At 55.0% G+C, this 22,118-nt stretch overlaps 11 protein-coding genes across 11 annotated transcripts; 6 read left to right on the forward strand and 5 right to left on the reverse strand.

The window, feature by feature from the left end:
• Positions 1–1,015: 1,015 nt before the first annotated feature.
• On the reverse strand, positions 1,016–2,134 carry J7T54_001704 (uncharacterized protein; the record flags this gene model as incomplete). The annotated part of the gene is made up of 4 exons (XM_051503728.1): positions 1,016–1,784; positions 1,839–1,909; positions 1,964–1,987; positions 2,039–2,134. 4 exons carry the CDS (start codon positions 2,132–2,134, stop codon positions 1,016–1,018), a joined length of 960 nt encoding a protein of 319 aa, XP_051364684.1.
• A 415-nt stretch (positions 2,135–2,549) lies between these two features.
• J7T54_001705 (mitochondrial import inner membrane translocase subunit tim13) lies at positions 2,550–2,861 on the forward strand (the record flags this gene model as incomplete). Its single annotated transcript, XM_051503729.1, has 2 exons — positions 2,550–2,633; positions 2,700–2,861. The coding sequence occupies 2 exons, from the start codon at positions 2,550–2,552 to the stop codon at positions 2,859–2,861; spliced, it is 246 nt and encodes an 81-aa protein (XP_051364685.1).
• Positions 2,862–3,059: 198 nt separating this feature from the next.
• On the reverse strand, positions 3,060–4,268 carry J7T54_001706 (uncharacterized protein; the record flags this gene model as incomplete). The annotated part of the gene is made up of 1 exon (XM_051503732.1): positions 3,060–4,268. One exon carries the CDS (start codon positions 4,266–4,268, stop codon positions 3,060–3,062), a length of 1,209 nt encoding a protein of 402 aa, XP_051364686.1.
• A 2,933-nt stretch (positions 4,269–7,201) lies between these two features.
• Positions 7,202–7,806, reverse strand: J7T54_001707 (uncharacterized protein; the record flags this gene model as incomplete). The annotated part of the gene is made up of 2 exons (XM_051503733.1): positions 7,202–7,394; positions 7,442–7,806. The coding sequence occupies 2 exons, from the start codon at positions 7,804–7,806 to the stop codon at positions 7,202–7,204; spliced, it is 558 nt and encodes a 185-aa protein (XP_051364687.1).
• A 202-nt stretch (positions 7,807–8,008) lies between these two features.
• J7T54_001708 (uncharacterized protein) lies at positions 8,009–10,140 on the reverse strand (the record flags this gene model as incomplete). The annotated part of the gene is made up of 6 exons (XM_051503734.1): positions 8,009–8,448; positions 8,544–8,966; positions 9,243–9,342; positions 9,438–9,508; positions 9,844–9,859; positions 9,910–10,140. 6 exons carry the CDS (start codon positions 10,138–10,140, stop codon positions 8,009–8,011), a joined length of 1,281 nt encoding a protein of 426 aa, XP_051364688.1.
• A 115-nt stretch (positions 10,141–10,255) lies between these two features.
• On the forward strand, positions 10,256–10,525 carry J7T54_001709 (uncharacterized protein; the record flags this gene model as incomplete). The annotated part of the gene is made up of 1 exon (XM_051503735.1): positions 10,256–10,525. One exon carries the CDS (start codon positions 10,256–10,258, stop codon positions 10,523–10,525), a length of 270 nt encoding a protein of 89 aa, XP_051364689.1.
• A 423-nt stretch (positions 10,526–10,948) lies between these two features.
• On the forward strand, positions 10,949–11,443 carry J7T54_001710 (uncharacterized protein; the record flags this gene model as incomplete). Its single annotated transcript, XM_051503736.1, has 1 exon — positions 10,949–11,443. The coding sequence occupies one exon, from the start codon at positions 10,949–10,951 to the stop codon at positions 11,441–11,443; it is 495 nt and encodes a 164-aa protein (XP_051364690.1).
• Positions 11,444–11,710: 267 nt separating this feature from the next.
• J7T54_001711 (uncharacterized protein) lies at positions 11,711–12,588 on the forward strand (the record flags this gene model as incomplete). The annotated part of the gene is made up of 2 exons (XM_051503737.1): positions 11,711–11,851; positions 11,917–12,588. The coding sequence occupies 2 exons, from the start codon at positions 11,711–11,713 to the stop codon at positions 12,586–12,588; spliced, it is 813 nt and encodes a 270-aa protein (XP_051364691.1).
• Positions 12,589–12,704: 116 nt separating this feature from the next.
• Positions 12,705–16,956, reverse strand: J7T54_001712 (Pre-mRNA-splicing factor-like protein; the record flags this gene model as incomplete). The annotated part of the gene is made up of 4 exons (XM_051503738.1): positions 12,705–12,731; positions 12,783–14,070; positions 14,241–16,320; positions 16,434–16,956. 4 exons carry the CDS (start codon positions 16,954–16,956, stop codon positions 12,705–12,707), a joined length of 3,918 nt encoding a protein of 1,305 aa, XP_051364692.1.
• Positions 16,957–17,057: 101 nt separating this feature from the next.
• On the forward strand, positions 17,058–18,688 carry J7T54_001713 (uncharacterized protein; the record flags this gene model as incomplete). The annotated part of the gene is made up of 3 exons (XM_051503739.1): positions 17,058–17,898; positions 17,951–18,608; positions 18,661–18,688. The coding sequence occupies 3 exons, from the start codon at positions 17,058–17,060 to the stop codon at positions 18,686–18,688; spliced, it is 1,527 nt and encodes a 508-aa protein (XP_051364693.1).
• A 526-nt stretch (positions 18,689–19,214) lies between these two features.
• J7T54_001714 (uncharacterized protein) lies at positions 19,215–21,885 on the forward strand (the record flags this gene model as incomplete). Its single annotated transcript, XM_051503740.1, has 5 exons — positions 19,215–19,683; positions 19,736–20,270; positions 20,425–20,480; positions 20,587–20,632; positions 21,456–21,885. 5 exons carry the CDS (start codon positions 19,215–19,217, stop codon positions 21,883–21,885), a joined length of 1,536 nt encoding a protein of 511 aa, XP_051364694.1.
• Between the last annotated feature and the right edge of the window lie 233 nt (positions 21,886–22,118).

Genomic DNA, 22,118 nt, shown 5'->3' on the forward strand with positions numbered 1-22,118 from the left:
GTACTTTGGATGGTCTGCAGACGGATACAGTCGCAAGCTCCGCGCTGGGTCAGTCCAGGTCGGCAGCGTGATTGCGTTGGATGAGGCGGACGCAAACAGGCCTTGGCTTGTGCGCGGAGGCACGTAAGTAGGTGGGCAAAAACGAATAAGTTCTATTGGTTGTGAGGGACGTATTCCGGTCGAGAACGGCAAGCGTCGAGTAAACGGTTCGGCAAGGCAAGAGAAACTACATGTAGTCACAAGTTTACATGCAAGCAGCGAGGAGCAGGACCCGACGGGAAAGCCTCGAGTGTTCGAGCTCTGGGGGCTGAAATGGACCCGGGCCAACCAAGGTAAACTAGGCGGGCAATTGAAGCGCAGATACGTCAGTGATCATGGAGGATGGAGGGGAACGGGAGGATTGGACCTGAAGGATGCTCGCGGTTTCTGTTAGTCTCGGACAGCGCTAGCCAGCAGCAGACTGGAGCTGACTGGAACTCCTCATCTGTGAACCTTACTTACCTGGTATTGGTGATTGAATGATAGAGCCCGCCACTAACAGCTGTGAGAGCCGTCGCTCTGGATGAGGCTGATTCAGTCCGGCTTGTCGTGCCTACTACGTACCTAGATGAATGGGCTAGTCCAGTTATGGCGCCTTGTCAAGGGAGCATCTAATACCTCACATCGTGAAGGGACAAGCATCAGTATTCAGTTCATCAGGGCGTCGGTAGATTCACTCCGTGGTATAGCAGTCACGGGATTATTTCCGTTTCCTTGTTATTGATTGTGAAACAATTGCACATGCACGGCTGCACGAGGATTAGCTGTACATAGACTGTCTGTCAGTTGAAGGTGAAGGTCTGCTTGCTAAATCATTGTGCCCCTATGTCATACACTACAGTCGCCGAGTAGCAAACCCCAGACACAACCTCGCACAGCCGTAAGCCACGCTACCCAAACCCATGCATCCCAGGCAAACTTTTCCATATGCCGCCGTGCACCCTAGATCCATCCGTTGACGCCACTGTACCACGACCTAGAAACGGTGCGACTTGCTCCTCGAACGATACGCCACCCATCCAGCGTACGCACCGCCGACAACCATGCAGAAAAGGACAATCTTGGCCAAGAACCACATCCAGCCCCCGCCGCCCTGCTTGGCGCGCGATGTTGACTTGGTCTTGTTGCCGGGCGTCGATTTGCTGTTGCTGCCACCCACAACAGGGCTGTTGTAGAGGTTCTTGGCGCGCACAGAGACGATGTCGTGGTTGTCGCTGAGCTCGCCCGTCTCGGCGCTGAAACCCAGGTACGCAATGTTGGGAATGGCAGGGGGCGAGTCCGCGTCGAAGCACAGCTGCCAGTCGTTCTCGTTCTTGTACTGGAGCTCCAGCTTGAGCTGCTTATCCTGGAAGTAGGTCAGGCGCAGCTTCGTGGGCTGGTTAGCGTTGCGGATGCCGCGCGCCGAGCAGCCCGCGAACTCGGACGCCTTGCCGTCATTGTTCTTGTCGTAGCTGGTCTGCCCATCGCCAAACATGGCCATCACATAAGGAAAAACAACGCCCGGGCGGTTGTTCTTGTACGTGTCGACAAACACACCGAGACCCTCAAAGTTGTCCGTATGGCCAAACACATTACCCTGCACGCCGCGCTGGCGGGTCACCCACATGGCGAAGCCATCGCCGTACAATTGGTTGCGGCCCGAGACCTTGAACTCGACCTCGACCTCCCAGTTGGTCGCCGTCAATGGGACGCGGGAGAACACCCAGCCGGATTGCGAAGGACGGTCGGATGTGAGGCGGACGTGACTACACAGGCGTTAGCACACGCGTCTAGACTCCATTGACAGAGATGTCTCGTACGAGTCTGTGCGGATCACTGTATCCCCTCCAAAGTCGAACCAGCGACTCGCCATGTCAGAATCAAGGTAGGGCTATCATGGTCAGCGTCGTCGTCTCCAAGTCGCGTGCCGTCCGTATCAACTGACCTGAACCAGGGTGTGTGTGCGCAACTACTGCGTCGTCAGTACTGTCAGAAGCTCTCATATCGCGAAGGCACTCACCGAGACGCTCTTGATGTTCTCGTTACCATTGCTCTGAGCATTTGTCGTCCAGGCGAGCGCCGCGACGAGCGCGGCGGGAAACGAAGACCAACGCATGGATGCGACTCGCTACGTGCACAGCACGCTGAATTTGAAGCGCTGAACGGTATCGGGGACGAAGCAAAGTCCCTGCCCTACAGTCAATCAAGGGCGATCTGGGAGATTCGAATCGTGGAGGGGCCGCTGTCGGGTTCTTGCGTGGGCAGGGAGGTCGATCTTAAGTCCCAGAGTCACAAGCTAGCTGTCCTCTTTCCGCCGCCGCCATGGGGGCCACACGATGTGCGCCACAATCTGGGGTCCAGTCCCCCTTGGACTCTACAAGTACGTACTACCGTCTGTCTGCGCCACATGCACCAGCCACAGTCCATGCAAGACTTGTTCGCGAGCCTCGAACAGATTCCCAAGCGTCAACGAGTCCGCAACGTTCTCCCCGACCTTTCCACCTCTCATAATACCACAACATCTTGCCATCATGGACTCCGCCTCGGTAAAGCAAGCTGTCATGCAGCAGGTCAGCAGCGAGGCCAACATGGCCAACGTGCGCCTTCTCATTGAGGTAGGCTCGCCGACAGCTCGCAAACTTGCCAAACCGACCGACTGACGCGTGACACAGAAATTGCAGGAAAACTGCTTCCAGAAGTGCGTCCCCAAGCCGGGTAGCTCTCTCTCCAGCAGCGAGCAGTCATGCGCCACCTCGTGCATGGAAAAATACATGGCCGCCTGGAACAAGGTCAACTCCTCCTACATCGACCGCCTACGTCAAGAGCAGGGCGTGCAGATGTAAATGCGACACACGGATTGTACGAACGATGCGAAGGACTGTACAACACTTACTGTAACGAACCAACGACCGGCCGCGTCCGATCGGACTGTTGTACACATACATATTTATAGACAAGCGCAGTCTCAAAACAAGGCGCTTCGCAAACAGCTAATCAAGATGGAAGTTATCTTGTCATTATTCATCCGTTGGGTATCATATCTATGCAGTGCTATCCCCTGACTTCTTGGCCTCTTCGGCTGCGCGCTTTCTGGCGAGGTACCTCTCCTTTGCGCTGGAGATGTCGCCCTCGGTCTTGCGACTCTTCGCTGCCCTTTCGACTTCTTCCTGTTGCGCCTCGGCTTCTGCTCGGGAGCGCTTCATCGACGCTTCCAATTGTTCAGCCAGCATCCGTGACTGCCGCTCTCGCCTCGCCTGCCGGTTGCCTATCTGGTGCTCTGTCATGGCTGGCCGTTGCCTCTCTGCTGGGAGATCCTCCTTGGACGGTGCTGATGTCTTCTTGGCACCCAGGTTCAGGCCTCCCTTGAGCAGTTGTCGCTTGTCGACCACCTGGCCATCCTCGTTCACGGCGATATCAGCGCCTTTCTCCTTAAGTGCTTCAAGGCGTTTGGCTTCTTCCCGAGCGTCCTCCGTGTCCTCGTCGTCCTGGACCGCTGCGGAGCCATCCTTACCCATTTCTTCTGCGGCTTTGACTGCTTCCGAGTGCCTTTCCTCAGTCTTGTTCAGGAGATTCTTGTAGAAGCCCGACATTCCGCCAGCCTGGTTCTTCTTGGCCTCCTCTTCTTCCTTCCGTTTCTCCTCCTCCTGCAACTTCTTGTTCTCCTCTTGCTGGCGCTTGTAGGCCTCCGTCACAAATTTCTCCTTGTCGGCATATTCGTCGCCTTCTTCTTCTCGTTCGCGCGCAATCTTCTTCTCCTCCGCAATCAGCTGGTCTCTCTTGCGCACGTCGGCCGCCTCCATGAGCCCGCGCATGTACTTTGGCTTCCTTTCCTTATCTTCTTTGGTGGTGTGCTTCTTCGGTTTGAGAGATTCGTAGACTTTGTCGTATTCGTAGACGCTGGAGTCGAGGTCGGCTGCTGCCTCGGCATTTTTGCGCGACGTCAGACTGCTCGACAGATCGCCGAACATGGTGCTGGGTTGTTGAGTCTTTGACTTGAATTTCGGCGGTTGCGACGGTGGTCCTTTTTTGCCCTTGGCCGATTTGCGCGCATCTTGAGTGACATCTTCGCGACTGGTGGTCACAAAGTCGTCAAGGTCTCCGTCTAGAGCTTGTGTTGTGACGCCGCCCGCAGATTGTAGTTCATTGTCCGAATCATCGTCGCCGCCAAACATGGGTTTTCGCTTGGGGGGCGCAGCCTTTGAAGACGTCTTTTTCGCGGCATTGAAGCCGAATGCTAGAGGCTTACTCATGGCAGCGATGCGGGGTGTCGAGAAATGCACAATAGAGATTATTAGTCGGTTGCGATGTAAGGTCTTTTGGGCAACATGTAATTGAGTTTACGGCGTGAAGTAGAATCGGTTCGGCGATGGACAACGCCGCGCATCCCTCCACGCGCTGGCACGTGCTGCTTGAGCCTCGACATGCAGGAATCGACGCGCGCGAAATGATCAGCAAATCCTGAGACGATGCGTCTGGTGACTATTGTTTTTACACTCGCATCCTGGTTTATTCCCGTCTATTTCGCTTCTATTGTTTTCTGTCAAGTTGGAAGACCACAACCAGAAAATCAGGATCGTACCATTGATCGATGGTAGCGGTTTAGGCTTACCTAGAACCCTCACCCAAGGAGAGCCGTCCACGGGCACCACTATCGGATTTTCTCTACGCTGTTCTCCGAGTTTTGTGCGTCATCTCGTTGCAGCGATGACTGTGCTTAGTTGATCGTATGGAACATCTGAAATCATTCACCTGGTTGACGAACAGTCTATCCCAGAACAACCCAGGGTAATTCAATTGGGCTGATTGGGACACGCAGACAATTACGGACACTAGCTCCCCAGAAGTGTGACACTTCGACCTATAATAATAAATGTTCGCCAGAAAGCAGTTGGTGTTGCAAAGACTCGAGGGCAGCTGAGGGCTCGCTCTGCAACTCTCTACCCAATCCCATGATTCCAGGTGTCGCGTGACATCTACCGGCGCGACGACACCGTGAACGTAGGAGCAGGCAAAAGGATGATATGTGTCCTTAACTGGTCTAAATGAAGGAGTGAGTATCGAGATGCACGCAAAAAGAATGGTCCGTAGCGGGGTCGAACCGCTGACCTTCGCATTACTTGATACGTTGATAACGTATTAGTACGACGCTCTAACCAACTGAGCTAACAGACCCAGGTGATTGTGAATCCGCTCTCGTAAAGAACAATAAGATCGGTAATTTTGCAGAGCCCTAATTTCTATCGCAATGAAGGTGTCTGTCTGTGACTCCAGCCACGCCCGGAAGCGATTCTGCCACACGATATGTCTTCTGGGTTCCTTTTGAGTAGTTTCAGCTGATGTGAATTTCTGTTAGATGGTCTGAGGTTGGTTGTTGATGCAATTCTCACTTCGTCGCACCGACAAGCTTAGGGAGTCTGCGGCAGCCTGAATCAGTAGTGCCTCGAAAAGAGGGACAACCTCAGTAGGCATGAAAGTGCTCTTGGCTCGTCTTCGAGTTTGACTGACTAGGAGACTCCTTTTTTTGTTTTTTTTTGCGCGCTGTGGCCACTGGTAACGACATTTTCGCAAGATTACGGAATTACTGTGTTGAAGAGCACCCGGCTCCTCATGCTGCCAGTTCGCATAGTTGAGCATCAGACACTACAGCAGTTTTTGCCTCAGTTCCTGTCCTACATTGTCAAATCATATCTACTGTATAAACGAAAAGAGGCAGTTGTGCTCCCTGAAGACGAATCTAACCAAAGTAATGTTTTGTTGACCGCAACACAACGAAGACCCTGAAGCTCTTCTTAGTTGCGCCACACGACACACGTGCTAATCTGCAAGCTTCACTGCACACACTCAGAGTCAGCTCACTGAAGAAAACAATCATCAATTGGTTGCATATTTAAATCTTTTATACAATATGTATGAACCCCCATACGCCATGGCTTGTAGCATCAACAATACCTTATGCATTTGCTACGGCTACTTCCACAGTCTCGTTCAGGGCTACAGTGACGCGTTCACCTAACGGTGGTCGGGTGGGCTCAATTGATCAAGATTTGAGCGGACCCAAGTCACGGAATACTTGAATTGAACTAGGAAGACTTGCATATCTTGGTCAAGCATACGACTGTAGGTGCATAGGGTCTCTCGAGATAATTCAACTTGTATCTTTGGACAAGCGAGCAGTGCCCAGCTTGGGAGCTGTTGCGAAGCTCTGAAGTGAGACCGAAAACGTACCTGATCCTCAATGGTAGTGCCGTAGTTGGTGCTGAACGTTCGGTTGCAGCTCGAGTCGAACATGCATGAAGCCCCTGATGTCAACATCCAGCTTATTAGGGCAGCATGTGTGTCACGTCCTTGACAAAGTGCCATGTGACAGCGACAATAAAACACTCCGGCCTCAAAGTCAAGTGAAAAATTGGACCCGGGCGTATTCTTCTGTCCACATATGGCAACGAGCAGCCTGTAAGGGGTAGGAGTGCAGTAGTAGTAGACACAAAACAGCGGCTACGGCAGTCTGTTAAGGAACCAGCTACTGTATCAGGAATATAATAATAATTATTATGGATTATTCTCATAGCAACTGGTCTGTTAGCTCAGTTGGTTAGAGCGTCGTACTAATACATGATCAATGTGTTAAGTAATGCGAAGGTCAGCGGTTCGACCCCGCTACGGACCATCTCTTTTGCTTCCACGATTGAATCTTTTTGTCTCTTCACTACAACAGCACTGGGATTCTTTTTAATACGAACGGTACGTTCTGCTGTTGCAAAATTGCGTGTCCCTTGTGTGAAAGACGAATATTGTCCCGTCATGGACGAGCAAAGGACTTACTTGTGACCACATGGAAGTGTTACTCACATATGCCAGCGCGGATGGCCCTGACATACTGAGAAAAAGTTACCAACGTTGCCTCAAATGCACGAGACTCTTGAAATCATTCTCAGTCAACGCAACTGCAGTGGTCGCTATCCCGCCAACAATGTTGAAATATAGCTCTCTCGCTTCTGCAAGCTTCTGGTCCGCTTCTGCCTCTGTCCCAGGGCTCGCACGCAGTGCCTCGAAGACCTTAAGAGGCACCGTGCATATTTTTCAGGATGCGTATCTTTGTGGACAGAGCTGATCACTACAGCCTCTCGGAGATGGTTGCTGCACGCAGTCAGCAAGCGATGTAGTTTGACGAAGCTTTCACAACTCATACTGCAGAATCAACGTCTCCCCTGAGCAGGGCGCAGCAGCCCAGCTGGTACACGACTATGCCGTTAACATCCAATGCGCGAGACTTATCTCCTTGTAGCCACATGGACTGGCTCTCGAGCAGCATCATCCTTGCCGCCGCATCATACTTCTTCTCGAACATGAGCAGTCTCCCCAAGGCGAACTTGCAACTGTGGGCAATTAGTCTCCAATATGCTCTATGCATGACTAGACGCACCTTGCTGTTGGTGCCCAGACCAACGGCTTCGCGGACAGCAGCCCGTCTATTGCCTCAGTCAGCTGAAACCTGGCCTCGTCGAGCCATCCACCGTGGGCTAGAATCCGCCCGTGTGTCAGCTTGAGAAGCGGAGGACAGGCGAGTGCAGCGCCCGTGGACTCTGACCATCGCCTCCACGTCTCGAGGCTACGCTCGATCCACTCTAGCCCCATCTTGTGATCCCCCAGATACCCATAGATGGAAGCCATTTTATCTTCCATCCAGCAAAGGTTCTGGAGCTCGATGGGAGACTCGGGCAGCTTGAGACCATGTGCCGTCTGCAGGCTCTCGAGGGCCAGTTTGAATCGAGCTCGGAACGCCCACATGGTCGCCACGTGGATCTCGGTCGAGGACAGCAAATATTATATCTCCTTGCTTGGGTCTGGAAGGGTTGACATGGCGATCTTATTGACGGATACGAGTTCTTCGAGTTCTCGCCAGTTCTGGGTTTCGAGGAGAAAGCTAGTTGTGACATTAATTATTCGCGTACCAGAGAACACGGCAACATCCAAGGATGCTGGGATCGACTCACCGTTGACACTGAACCCATAGCTCGCAAGTCTCTCTGCAAGCAGAGAATGAAGAGTTCCACTTGCGCTCTTTGACGAAGCTCGTCCTGAGCTGTAACAGATGCTGAAGCAGGAGCTGGCACTTGTCCCAGACGTTGTAGAAATTCGCCCGGGTAGCGCCTGCTTGCTTGGGTTTCTTGGGGAAGACGTTGTACATTAAAATAGAAGCTTCGAAGAATGCCTTCTGGCGATCCTCCGGCTTCAGGAAGCGGTGAAACTGGGAAACGATGAGGCTGTGGACGGAGAACTCGCGGGCATATCTGCCTTTCTTGATCAAGGCAAGCGTCAAGAGCTCCCCCGTGCTCGAGCTCAGCCTAGGGCTTCTCACGGTAAGCATGGGGTACCCGAAAGGTAGAGAGGCGCCTTCACGATCGACGTCAAGATACCAGGCCGTGTCACCTGTGAGGCCCTCTGTGTCTTCGTCAAACTCGAACAGCGACTGTGGAATATTGTTTGGCGCGCAAAACGAGAGAGTCGATAGCAGCGCGACGCACTCGGGCCGAAGGCCTTCGAAAGATAGCTGCCAACCAACTTCGAGGCCATCTTTGAAGTCTCTCGATCGATCGTAGATCTCTCTACAAGCTCCGAGATGGACCAGGAGCGACGATGAATGAGGCCGCACATGTTGGAGAGCGCCAACGCATGCCCGCTCAGTCTCTCTGCGAGGCTGCATGCCGACTTGGTCTCATTTGCCAGGAATCTAGCACTGATTTGTCCTGCCAGGAGATGTAGAAGAAACTTGGAGCAAGTGTCTGTGTCCCACGGGAGGATCTCGATGCCAATGTCTGCAGGGTCAAAACTGAGGGAGTGATTCCTCGTGGTGATGAGGACTTGGCCTTTACTGCCAGACAACGGCCAGTAGTTTCGAAGAAGTTCGGCGGCTTTCACATTGTAGTAGATAATCAGCCATCTGCACTCTGCCACGGGGTAGTTGTCAGACATGAGCTATCGTGGCTCGTTTACCTGGAACGTACAAGTCTGTTACAGCCATCCTTTGAGAATCATTCGATTCTCATCGTGCGTCGCTGGCCCGGTGTCAGGCAGCTTCAGCCGGAGGGCAATGTCTGTTGCGCTCTGCTGAATCGAGATTGGGGTTTCAGCGTTGACTCAGAAGATGGCATCAATGTCTTTTGCCGCTCTTCTATTCTCTAGATACTTCATGGCGACATGACTTTTGCCGACACCGCCCATACCGTAGAGAGCCAGCGCGCGTAGCGAAGAGGTAGATTCTCGGTTGCCGAGGTGTTGCTCGATCTTCTCAATCACCTCATCTCGATTAAAGAATCGGGTTGTCTGTCTTGTAGGAAGCACGAAGCAAGGGAGCTGGGCTGTATCCTGGGACGCGCGAGGCGAGAAAGAGAGGTAAGACAGCCAGGAGGCCATATCACCCTGATACTGCCTCTGGTATATGGCTGCGACCTATCCATGCGGACCAGCGTATCCTCGATATCGCGCACAGCTGTGTTGAACTTGTCATTGATTTCGGACCATACGGGGTGCTGGCGGCCTTAAGCGACAAATCAATCAATCGATCCTGGCGAGAGCGGCGACTCATGCCTCGTCTCGAAAGTCGAATTTCACCATGAGCGGAATCAGTTTCCGATAGGTCATCGTCACACCGGCATACAAGCTGCACAAGGTCGGCGAAGAAGGTCGTCATGTTCAGGAACATATCAAAACATGATTTCTTGTCTTCCCTAGTAGCATTTGAGCTCTGCTAGTAATGGAGCAGGAAGTCATGGCAATCTCTGGCGAACTTCCTGAGCATCTTGGACACGTTCCGCATGGGCTCACCATGTTGCACGACTAGCTGCGTCCATTTAGTCAACGTGCTTGCCGCCATAAATTACTGGCTCTTACCGAGATCAGCAAGCTGAGCAAGCCCCAAAACATGCTTGGATCTAGCATCGCACAGAGTTGGGCGGCGAAGAAGTCGCTGAAATTGTTCATGTCGCCGAGTCGTGGTTCTAGCATAGCCAGTTCCTGGAGGGCAGCCTCTGGTGGCTCTTCATCTTGTGCGACGATGAAGTCCTCACGCACGTCCTGATATGTCCGGAAGCTTCTAATCGTTCTGCGATCATGGGGTTCCATGCGCTGCAAGATAGACTTGGTCGCCGTCGTCTATTGCTTGGCGAAGAGGTCCTCCTCCGTGCACGATGGACTGTCTTAGTAGGCAGGGCTTTCACCGACCAAAACTGTCGACACAATGCTCTCGGACCTCTGCGAGCGCCACTACGAGCACGGCAGGCTCTGGTGGAAGTCGTACGACGGCGTCCTTCAGGGCTATCCGCCAGAGGTGTGGCCAATGACGTGCTGTACGATGGAAGGGTATCTGCAGCAGAGCGATGTGTCCAGCGCCCGAGACGACTTCCCTCGGTTCGGGAGGCGACTCATCAGGCTGCAGCAGTTCAACATACGGCAGAGGCCCAGCAAGCTGACCGATCTATGGCGCGACAGGCGGAATCCCTTGCAATGATACACATTCTGGGCTGTGGTTCTGGTTGGAGGATTCGCCAACATCCTGGGAGTACTTCAGCTGATGGTCGCGATTGTGGAAGTACAAGTCTCGCTGAGGAGGTGACAAGGCATCTGCGAATGCAGCAAGGATGGTGTGTTTTTGCACTTTGCTGCTGCTGGTCCAATCCGGCCTTGAGACACGCCTCGACTTACCGTGATGATGGTGTGGGTGCGGAGTTGTGAGCCTGAGCTTGAGCTCAGGCAGCTGGGCCACGGACTGGAGCCTGAAGTGATGTTCTCAACACCAAGGTTGGGCCAAACCACTAGCTCTCACCGAGCCAGATATCTGAACTGCCCATGCTCCAAACTCGACTTGCTCACCCTTTTCTGCGCGTCTCATTTCTTACAAACCTTCGCGAAACGTCCGCTCTCGTCTACGATTATGGCTGCGTCGCAGCATCAGGTCATCTACGCTCCCTCGAGCGAAGCACCTCGCGGCGTCAAGTCCATCTTCCTTGCCGGCACCACGAGTAAGGTCGACGAGACCGACTGGCGGGAAGACCTCTCGAACTCCCTCTCCGATCTGCCTGTCACCATCTACAATCCCTACCGCGCCGACTGGGACAGCACCTGGCGTGAAGACGTGAACTTTGCGCCGTTCCGCGAGCAGGTCGAATGGGAGCTGGAGAAGCAGGATAAGGCCAACATTGTCGTCGTCCACTTCCACCCAGGCGCCCAGGCGCCCATCAGTCTGATAGAGTTTGGGCTCTGCGCTTGTAACCCGGGCAAGGCGATTGTCGTCTGTCCCGAGGGGTTCTGGAAAAGGGCCAACATGCAGGTTGTGTGCGCAAAGTATGCCGTCGAGATGGTGGACTCTGTCGAAGGGCTGAGGGAGGCCATCGTGAAGAGGATCTCAGACCATGGTTCGAGTCTCTGATAAGACCCCAACAACCTAGCTGGGTATCATGCCACCCGTTCCTTGTGCGAAAAGATTCCGATTCATGTTTGTCTGGCTGTGTGCAGCTTCAACTCAATGAGACGACAACATTATCCATCGGGGTGGTGGCGTCATGGGTCCGCTCTGTCCAATCAATCATCACGACGAATAAGGTACATCCTCACATGCTCAACAACAGTCGCTTTGTCGCTATAAGCGTCTTCCTACAACACAGAAACCCGAACACCTTGAAATCACCACCAGACCATGGGCCACCTTGAATCCATGGAGGCGTGCTCAACGTGCGCCAGTCTCCTATCCGCAGCTCCCGCCTACTCTGAGAAGCCCCTACCCGATGACCGCAGGGTAGCCTGCTGCGCGCGGGTCATCTGTGGCAAGTGTATCCAGGTGCGCGCGCCTCTACTACCTCGCAAAGCCAGAGAGAGAACTACGGAAACTGACTCTAGATACAGTCGAATCGCAGATTTGCAGAGTACTGCCCTTATTGCCAAATATCATCCGGCCCCTCAGCGCTGCCCCAGGGCCTGAGGGATCCGCCTGCGTATGAGGCAGCCTCAGCACCCAAGGCGTCATCACACGACACAGCGCCACCACCATACGCACCACCCTCGACGGCCGCCCATGTGAACGATGAGAAGGGCGCGCTCGCTGCCGCCGCGGTGCAAAAGGATGCCGATGACGCGGAAGACACGCTGCATTTCCTCAACCACAACCACGACACCGTCTCCTCGCTGTCTCTTCGCTACGGCGTCCCAGCGTCCGCGCTCCGCCGCGCGAACAACTTGACTTCAGATCATCTTCTCCTCGGCCGACGGACCGTCCTCATCCCAGGCGCGTACTACAAGGGCGGCGTCAGCCTATCGCCGAGGCCGGTTGAGGGCGAGGACGAAGAGCGGAGGAAGGCCAAGATCCGGAGGTTCATGACCTCGACCAAGGTGTCCAAGTACGAGGTCGCGCTGCTCTACCTGGAGCAAGCCGACTACAATCTCGCCGCGGCGATGGAGACCTACTTTGTCGACGAGGCGTGGGAGAAGGAACATCAGTTCCCCGGTCACGGCAAGACGGCAAAAAAGGGGAAACAGAGAGATGGAACAAAATCTTGGAACAGCAGCCGTCTGCCCTAGATGGCTGGGTCGTGTCGTGTCGTACATACAAATAGATCCCCACGCTCGACGCCAACACCCCTGGATATATAGGTCCGAGTAGTGTACAGATAAAGTCATCATTCACAGAGCAATCATTAAAAGGCAGACCTCGTGCGGATGTCCTGGCGAACGTCAGTCAAAGTCATCCTCAAACTGGGACGAGGTGTACATACCGAAATTTTACGCTCAATCTCGCGGACGGAGCGATCGAGCTCTCCGGCAATCATTTGCTTCTTGTCGTTGGGCAGCAGGGTGTATCTCTCACAGAGGTCGCCGTCGATCACGCCTTTGACAGGCGCGTAGTAGCCTCTGTACATGAGGTGGTCGCGTCCCGCCAGGGGCGGATCCTCTGTTCGCAGGTGCTGCTCGAGGCTCTGGAAGAAGTCCGTGTCTTCGCGGCTGACGAACGGGATGAAGACGCCAATGGTCCCCATGATACCACTCCACAGCAGTATGTCTTGCCCACCGACCACAAGGCTTGTCTTGGTGATGCTGGTGGGGATGTCTTGTGTGTAAAAATGACACATGAGGTTCAGGCGGTGGGACGTGCCGTGCAAGTACTCGCGGGCGTTGGTGAGGTGCAGACCGGTCTGCTCCTCGTCCGCCTCCTCACTGGCCTTTTGTGGGCTGCGAACAATGAACATGTTGCCGAATTTGTCTCCGCCGGCCACCGACTCGTAATCCACCATTGTCGAACACGTGGTCCAACGGGACAGCGTGTCGTCGACATAGGGGATGAGCTTATTAGTGGCAGGCTTGTACACCACATACGTGATACCTTGCTGAACATCGCCGACAATGATGCGATTACCTTGTGTGTTGAGTGACACGACTTGCTGAGGGACAACCTCGGCCTGGGCCTTGCGCAGCATCTGCCGCAGACCAAGGTCGTACAGCCTGAGCGTCTTGCCCACGCCAGCAAGGATCTTGCCCTGGAACGGTAATAGCACTTGCGGGGGCTCGTCCATCTTGGTCTTGTGGATGAACTCGAGCTCCTTGCCGCCTTCCACGAACCGGTAGACGTGTAGATATCCCTCGGAAAAGCTGCGCGGGTTCATGACCATGTCCTTGCCCGTGCCGACAATCAGAAAGTGCTCCGCGTCTTGACTTGCAAACGGCGCTACGGCCACGCTGACTGCGGCCTCGTTGTTCTCGAGGTGGATAGTCTGCGTAACTTGCGGCGTGTCGGACACAGGATCGATGACACTGATACACGACGCCCACCGGCGGTTGCCTCGCGGATAGCCAAAGTCCTCTGGCGGCAGGTCTTTGGCATCTCCGTTCACAGCAGCTGGATCTGCCAGGAGCTGTGCTCTGAGATCAGGCGGGAGAATGTTGTTGTCTGCCTCTATCGTGTAGAAAAAGGCCTGCTCGGGATGCTTTACGAGCTTCTTGGGTGTGTATGTCAAAGGGACGGACGACTGTATTAGGGGCTCGCCTAGTCGGTCGATGGAGAAGATGCTGCAATACTCGTTAGCAAGTTGCCCCTAAGGAGGATGCAGTAAGAATAAAAAAACAGGGTCATCTTCAGTAGGAACAATTGGTAATATGCGTAAAGCCTCATTGCCCGTAGGCGTAGGTCCCATTTCTCATCACGATGAACAAGAGCAAAACAACAAAGAAGAACGTACCGTAATGATTGACCCTGGATGCCGACGACACCCTCTTCGCACTGCTCGCTGCTGAAGTTCCAGCCCCAGCCGAGATCGACGTAGTTGAGGGGTGTCACCACAAAGTTCTTGGTGATAGGATCAGAGTATCCAAGCCACGGCCGGGAACTCAGTGCCAGAACGCACGTCTGCCCTTGCACAGTGACTTGGAAAAGCTTGACGCCCTTGGGACCGAGGAACTTCTGTCGAGTGTCCGTCAGCTCGCCGGTGACCTCGTCTAGCACAGTCCGCAGGTAGACACCCGAGTGCAGGCCAATGTGCAGGTAGAGCGTGGAGCCGCCCGAGGCCGAGTCTTCCATGGCCATGATGGACAAGGCCGTTGGGGCTGCTGTCAAGGCCTGTACCGACTTGTTCTCCAAGGTCGTCTCTGGATCGAGGCTGAGGACACGGACTGTTAAGTCATCGCAACCCACGGCTAGGAACGAACTTCGCAGGCGGCCCTCGGGAACCTCTCCCAAGCTCAGACAGGTGACGGTGCCAAACATTTCCTTCTTTTCGTCGTACTCGGCCAACGAGCCGTCAGAGTCCATTTCAAAGTAGACAATCTCGCCCGAGCTGAGTGCAATGGCCACTTGATTTGCATTGGTCGACGCAGCCACGATGGAGCGGTGCTGTGGTGCTGCCCACTCGTTGACGTGTCCGCTGCGAATGTGGCGGATTCCCTTGGGATGCACCTGGATAAGGCCATCTTCGCCGAGCAGCTGTGCAGCGAGCGTGGGGACGCTCGTCAGGAAGCCCGAGTCGCTCACCTCCTCGACAGTCTCACCGATACTTAAGACTAGAGTTCCGTTGGAGAACGACAGCACAATGTAAGCATCGTACTGATCGTCGCGATGGCGCTTTAATGTCCAGACCGCTGACGGTTCACCGGGCAGCTCGGAGGCCACAATCTCATTGACTTCGAGACCGTGCTTGAGCATCCTGAAGGTACTGCGCGCACCGCTGCCACACACCGTGAAAATTTGGGGCGCGTCTTCGCCAAGCACGTTGGCGACCTTGCAGTCCGTGAGAGGGTTCATTGCCGGTATGCTCTCAACCAGTGCCAGATTTTCCGCGGGCCGAGGGTAAAAGTAGGCTGGCTCGTACGAAGCATGAGGATCTGTCGGATAATCATCGCTGCTGAATTCGAGCTCGTCGTCATCATCGCCTAGCTTCTCGAACTGGTAGAAGCCGTAGTTGCCGAATTGACTTGCAACGTAGAGGAATCCACTCTTCAAGATGCACAGATTCGACGCCACAGGAACGGTGTCAAAGTACTTGACCTTGAGGCGGCGAACTTCGCCTGTCGGGTTGCCATCCTCGTCCTCCACCATGTCAATGGTGACCTTGAGCAAGTCACCATCTTCGGTTTGGAGCAGGAAGAAGAATGCGCCCGCACTGCCTTTCAGCTTGTGCATGACGCCCGAGACAATTGTACGTTTTCGCGAGGGGTCCTCAGTCGCACCCTTGCGGCGAGGTATCGGCACGCGAAAGGCCTCTTGGTTTGAGTGACGATATGTGATGTTCTCCTCGCCACAGACGAGCACGCCGCTGGGGCCGTCGTTGCCGCCGGGCACTTGGAAAAGAAGCGACGCCGTGGGATCGACCGGTTCCGACCATTTTCGCACGACGTGGTTGAGCCCAAGGTCGAGCTCGTAGTACACGAGTTGCGTCTCAACCTCTTGCATCGCCTGACCGGTCGAATCCTGGTCCACTTCTGAATAGTCAATCTCCAAAGCCGCAAATACGGGATTGGCGTAGCCCACGTCCAGAGCCACCATGGCGATCACGAGGACATTGGGTTTGTGGGCCTCGAGGGGCGAGGAGATGGTCAGCTCAGCCTGCGAGTTGCGGTTCAGCACGTAGACAAGCTTGTTCTTCTCCACTGATGCGACGAGACAGGCGCGCCCCTTTGGGTCGCAAGCCAGGTACTCGCCAGGTATCACCCTGCGTACGCCAGACTTGCCATATGTTTCCAGGTGCAAGCGGTGGAAGCGGTTTGGTCCCGGCTGATACTCGATGATAGTGATGCGGCCCGAGTCGGTGGCGACGATCAGGTAGTCTGGGACGCTAGGTCAGCACATAGTCTCGGACTGCTCTTCGCGCGCAACTGGTTCGGGTCTTGTTGAATATCACTAAGTGAACTCTCAGATGCGCGGCGAGGATGAAACTTACCCTTGTTGCTGCCCGCGAGCCTGAATGCCGCGAGCGACCGAATGATGCCAAATACATCGTGCGAGAGGACAGTCACAACCTTGCCCTGGGACGAGTCCGGCCGCAATAATGTGAGTCTGGACCCGGCGCCAGATATGATCAGCTGCTCCTTGGTGCCCGCAAACTGGCCCAGTACGGCGTGGACAACATTGGAAGGAGGCTGGATCGTGAGAGAATACAGGAACATATTCGACGTGGTCGCCATGCTGACTGATGGGCGCAGTCGAGCCTGCGCGGCGTCGAGCTGGCACGAGTTGTGTTCCACGCGGGTTGCAATGGGTCGCGAAGACTTTCGTTGGTCTTGGGGAAAAATTGCGCGTGAAGCTTGGAAAGCACCGAGGGCAGCGCTCAAATCTTTGGCATCGTCTTCGGGCGTCGGAGGAACGAAGTTGCGGTGGTTTGGCCGACCACGCGGTCGTGTCTGGGCTACCCTGAACCAGCGCAGTCCATGGTGGAGTGCGTGGTGTGGGTCGAGCTTTTGCATCTCCAAGACTGATTCATGATTCTCTCGAGTCTTGCCTGTGCGAAGCGAGCTCTGGGTTCCGACGACTTTGACTTGCGTCGACCCTCCCAGATACCGTCACCATGGAGTCTTCCCTGCGCAAAGCAGCTTCAACGCTCTGCGGCCGCTGCACAGCGCCAATGCGCAAACAATTGATCCCTCGCCGCGCCTCAAAATTGCTCATCTCGCCTACTCACTCTCCGATCCGAGCTCTGCACTCGTCGACAGCGTGCCAATCGAACCGAGGCAGTGTCGGTGATAAAGAGTCTGCTGGGACCAGACGGGCTTTCACGTCGACCTCAAAGGCAGACAACGAGGCTGCAGCATCAGCGCCGCATGCTGGTCAGCATCCCAGGCTGACGGAAGACAATCTTTTCCACCCCTTCTCGAACTCGCCGGTGCCCGAATTCCGCCAACGGGCTGCTTTCATGAGACAGAATGCGTACTGCCTGCATCCCGACCACCAGCATACGAAGGTCCCGACTGTGGCGCCCAAATCTGAAGATGAGGTTGCGACTGGCGGTACGGCCCCTCCGGCGCATGTGGATTTCGAATGCCCCGACTGCGGCTTCCCCATGTACTGTAGCAAAGAGCACTGGATGGATGATTATGAGAACCACTTGAAGATCTGTGACACCCTCCGACAAATCAACGAGGACGACCATGACCTTCGGTCCGGCCGCGTGTTCCACGAAGCCGTGCTGCCCGAGAACCAGCTGGAGGAGGCCATGGTGAACATGACGAACTGGGATACCTTCATGTACACTCGGGAATTTGATGCCGTCAACTCTGACCGCTCCATGAGGCAGATCACTCGCTTGCTGACATATCCCATTACCATCGGCAGTATCTTGCACGAGCTCAGCCCGTACACGGTCAAGGCAGGCGAGCGACTGACCACAGAAGGTCTCAAGAGCTTTAGTGGTGAGTAGAAGCAGCACACACAGACTCGTCGCACTGCTAACATTGACTGCAGCCCTGAGGTACAACCTCCACCCACCAAAGTCCGGCAAAGGCCCAGGTGTGAACCAGTTGCAGCCAGAGCCGCCTGCGGTGCGTGTCTTTTGCCTGGGCGCGCGCGCCGAGTCTTCCCTTCCGCGCTCAGCTTGGGTACAGCTGGCGCATCTGTTCCCCAACGCAAAGATCCACCTCATCATGATCGGACCGGAGAGTATGGCGAACCGTGACGACGAGTTCCCCTTGCCGGAGCGGACTGCGTCCAATCCCTTTGGCGCCATTGTCGAGGATCGCATCTCGCACAAGATGAAGATCAGCACGATTGTCGACTACTACCACTCGATCCACCAGACGGGTCACTTCGCGCCCTACGATCCCTACTTTGATTGCTTTGTCCTGTTTCACCCCGGCCTCGGGCATCCTGCCAGTAGCCACGAGTGGGAAGATACCCTCCCCCAGTTGTTGGAGACCAAGGTCCCCATCATCAGCACTGGCTACACGCAGTTCGACCTCGAGAGAGATGTCAAGTGGGTGAACGACAAGTCCAAGGGCGAGTTTGACGTGCTCCTGGAACCGGGCGAGAACATCTTCCGCAGTCTACGCTGGGATCTGAACGACATGGATCCCCAAGATGTCAGCTGTGGTAACTGGGGCGTATGGGCATTCCGCGGCAAGAGGTATGTACCATGCTACGTTATGTGCTGACAGCTTTGCTAACAATCTGCGTAGATACGAGACGACGATCAAGGATGCTTAAATTTCATGCTATGTAACCGTATTGTATGTACTGCTAGTATATGTACCATCATTTGCATTGTGGGCAGAAAGTGTATAGACACGTCTCGTGGCAGCGAGTTTCTCTTTTGCGGTGGGACCGTTCCATGGGTAGTAGTATTTACCTAGCTTAGTTAGTACTTGTACCATGAAGCTACATCCTCCCCTAGAACTCAACTCAAACAATAGCAGAAAAGGAAGCAGGGCGAGTTGCAAGATGCCTGTGAAAGAAAATGCATGTGCAGGTACGTTCATAGATCCCGTCCTGACGTATGCTGGGGGCAGGCAGGCAGGGGCTACCGCGGGATGGATGCGTTGGCAGCTGCAAGACGTGCAGCCAGCAGCCAGACCCTCCTTCCCTCTGTCTACGTCAACCTTTCCACGACAACCTCACCATTTGCATCTCACGACTGACCACGGCACTCCTCCCCCCTTAAGACTAGGCAGATAACCCATGTGTCTTCTCCTACGGCCATGAACTTGCGCATGGCACGTCGCACGACCCGGTCATGACCGCCGCCGTCGCCGTCGCCCCCTCTCCAGCAAACCAGGGTCCACGTCCGAATAACAACACGGCGAAATCGACTGCCCCGCCGCCAACGGACCGGCATGGCTCTCGTCAATCGCAGCCAGATCCTCTCTCGGATCGCGCGACAGCAGCGCTGATCCGTCGCACGCTTTGCACACACCAGCACAGCGACAAGAACCGTGATGCGCAGCCTCCTATCGACGAGCTGCTCCCGCCTCTGACGAGCCGTAACGATGTCGACCTACAACTGTACGCGTTCCTGGCCATAATGCTACGAGATTTTGTGCAGACATGGTACAGCCGCATCACGTCAGATGAAGCATTCATCTTGGAGATTGTGCACACTGTAGCACACTGCACGAGGGCCCTGGAACAACGGTTTCGAAAGGTGGACTTGGAGAGCCTGCTGCTGGACGAACTACCGGATCTCCTGGACAAGCATATCACAGGTAGGACTTCGACTTCAGGTTGGGACTGTCGGTTGACTGACTGATACTCCAGCCTACCGCACTGCGCACACACCAATGTCGCCAGGGCCCATTGAAGCCAGGCCACGGCAGGTATACCATTCGCTCTGTCCGCTGCCATTCATGGAACCCGTCCCTCAGCACAACGAGCCCGAGTCCACCGTCGCAGAGCAGGAACAGAACGAGTCGGCATACCGACAGCTCCTCGTACAGGGCGTGCTCACAGTGCTCCTGCCTACGGAGGACCTTGAGAACCCCTGCTTGACATCCCTAGTCGGGCAAATTTTCTCGGAGCTCATCATCGGTAATATTGTTGCCAAGAAAGCAGCGCAGCCGTGGATGTTATGGGAAGCCATCTGCATCGTGGCGCGGATCGTCCAAGAGAGGAAGAAGGGCAGCACAGCTCAAGACACCTGCGGAAGTGCAGAAGTTGATCGCGTAGATACGGCTGCCCGTGGTTGGTCGCTTCACGGGGTCGTCTTCGCCTTCCTGAACGCAGCGCTCCTCTTTGTCACGAGTTTTCGCTCAATCGTGGGCACGATCGCTTCGATATCGTCTCTTCCAGCTCGGTCAGCGCCGACCACTGCCCGGGGGAAGAAGGGAACGCAAGATTCATCAACGAGGATCCCGATTCTTGATTATAGCGTCTGGTCATGCGCAGGCAATCTTCTGCAGCTTCCTATGAGGATGCCATGGCTCAATGGTTTCTTGTCACTGGCTCAGTATGGAGCAATCAGAGGCCCCGGTGAGGTCGGACGGTTCGATGGTCCTCTTGATAGGTAAGCAAACATCTTCCTCTGTCCTTTCACAGCCGCTCCGAGGGCACCACTGCAAGTCACACCACCTTGCAGCTCTGTAGAGTCAGCGGACCTCGACTGCCTCCAGTGAGCATCAAGAAGCAGAACATCGACAAGAGCGGCGCAGCCACAAAGTGACGGATCTCCTGCGCGCGCCGTCCCTAGAGGACGGGTCTCGCCTAGCCTTTCATCCTTCTCTTCCCTTTATAGTCCAACACGGGGGCGTCGCTCTAAGCACCTCCACCATTGTGCAAATCGACGAAACCCAGGCATCGGTTATCCGCTTAGCCTTGGGCACGCCTGGCCAATGGAAGAGCCCAGCAGCCGCTCTGGGCGTTGATTGCTTGACGATGTGGCTCCGGGTTGGCTCAATCGTCCAGCAACGCGTCTCTATTACGCGCCGACGTCGACAAGGGTCATACTCTCGACGCTCGCCCCCACGCCCTCGCTTCTCACCGGCTTCAGAAAAGAGGATGCCGCCCCAACCGTCGCGACACTTGCCAGGATCAGATCAGAGCGGGCACTAGCGTCATTGACGATGATCCTCGGCATCGTTCTTGTCGAAGACCTCTCATCGCCTTGCCCGTGGACAAAAGCCCCTCATTGCGGTTGCTGGCTTGCTGCCTCCGCTCTTCTTGGCATGGTGAGCTTGCGCAAGTCTCAAGCGAGGCGTCGGGCGCTAGTCAAGGAGATGCCAGTGTTGAGGTGTCTGGAATTCTTCTCACTGCATCCCCATGGTTCATGCCCGGTGTTACTCCAAGCTCGAAGGCAAGGGTCAACCAACTGCTTGTGCACTACCCAGCACAAAGTTCAGACGAAAACCTGCCGACTTTGACCGTCTTGTGAACGTACACACCAGCCAAGTGGCCACAATCCTGCTCACACACCCATAGATCCAGGAGGTCTTACTTTTTTTTTTTTTTTCACGGTTGATGGCTAATAACACATCCTTGCCAGGCTACTCTCGTACCACATTCGATCCCACTTCTCCGCCTCTCAGCTGCCCACCTTCCTCCGGATGATTCGAGGCGTGCTGTTCCCCAACAACGTCCCTGGTAAGTCGACACTGGCGGCGCCCGAGTCTCACGCCGAGCTCCTCGCTCTTCGTCGTCGGGCCGCTAGCGCACTCTGGGGTCTCGTGCCGCGCACAGTGGGGAAGGTATACCTTGGCGGCCGCCTGAAGATGCAGGTAGAAGGCGGTCAGGATGATGGTGACGAGGAGGAGAAGATGATTGAAGAGGTGGAGGGGCTGCTCATGGTGCTGGACGACGAGTACTGCAACAAGCACCTTGTCTATGGGGTACTTGAGCTCGTGCTGGTGCGGCTGATGCCGGAGCTGCGTGACAAGGGGGTCGAAGAGCTCTGGGAAGAGCGTCTTGGGAACTAGACAAGGATACAGTCAAAGTACCATGAAATTCGTGAGGGAAGAGTGACAGCGTGTGCACACGACGTTGAGTCGATACGCACATCAAGGGCGCCCGCTATGAATGAGATAGAAATCCTGTCCCAATGTCCTGCATCAAGTGCCCGCCCGCCCGCCCGCCCGCCTCTTTTTGCTGTCCTAATCTGGGGGCAAAGGTCGCACACAAGAAGATGAATTAGGATATGCCAAACGAGAAA

The sequence above is a fragment of the Emericellopsis cladophorae genome, assembly GCF_022114955.1.
Source record: "Emericellopsis cladophorae strain MUM 19.33 chromosome Unknown NODE_6_length_900724_cov_123_231613, whole genome shotgun sequence".
Classification (NCBI taxonomy): Eukaryota; Fungi; Ascomycota; class Sordariomycetes; order Hypocreales; family Bionectriaceae; genus Emericellopsis; species Emericellopsis cladophorae.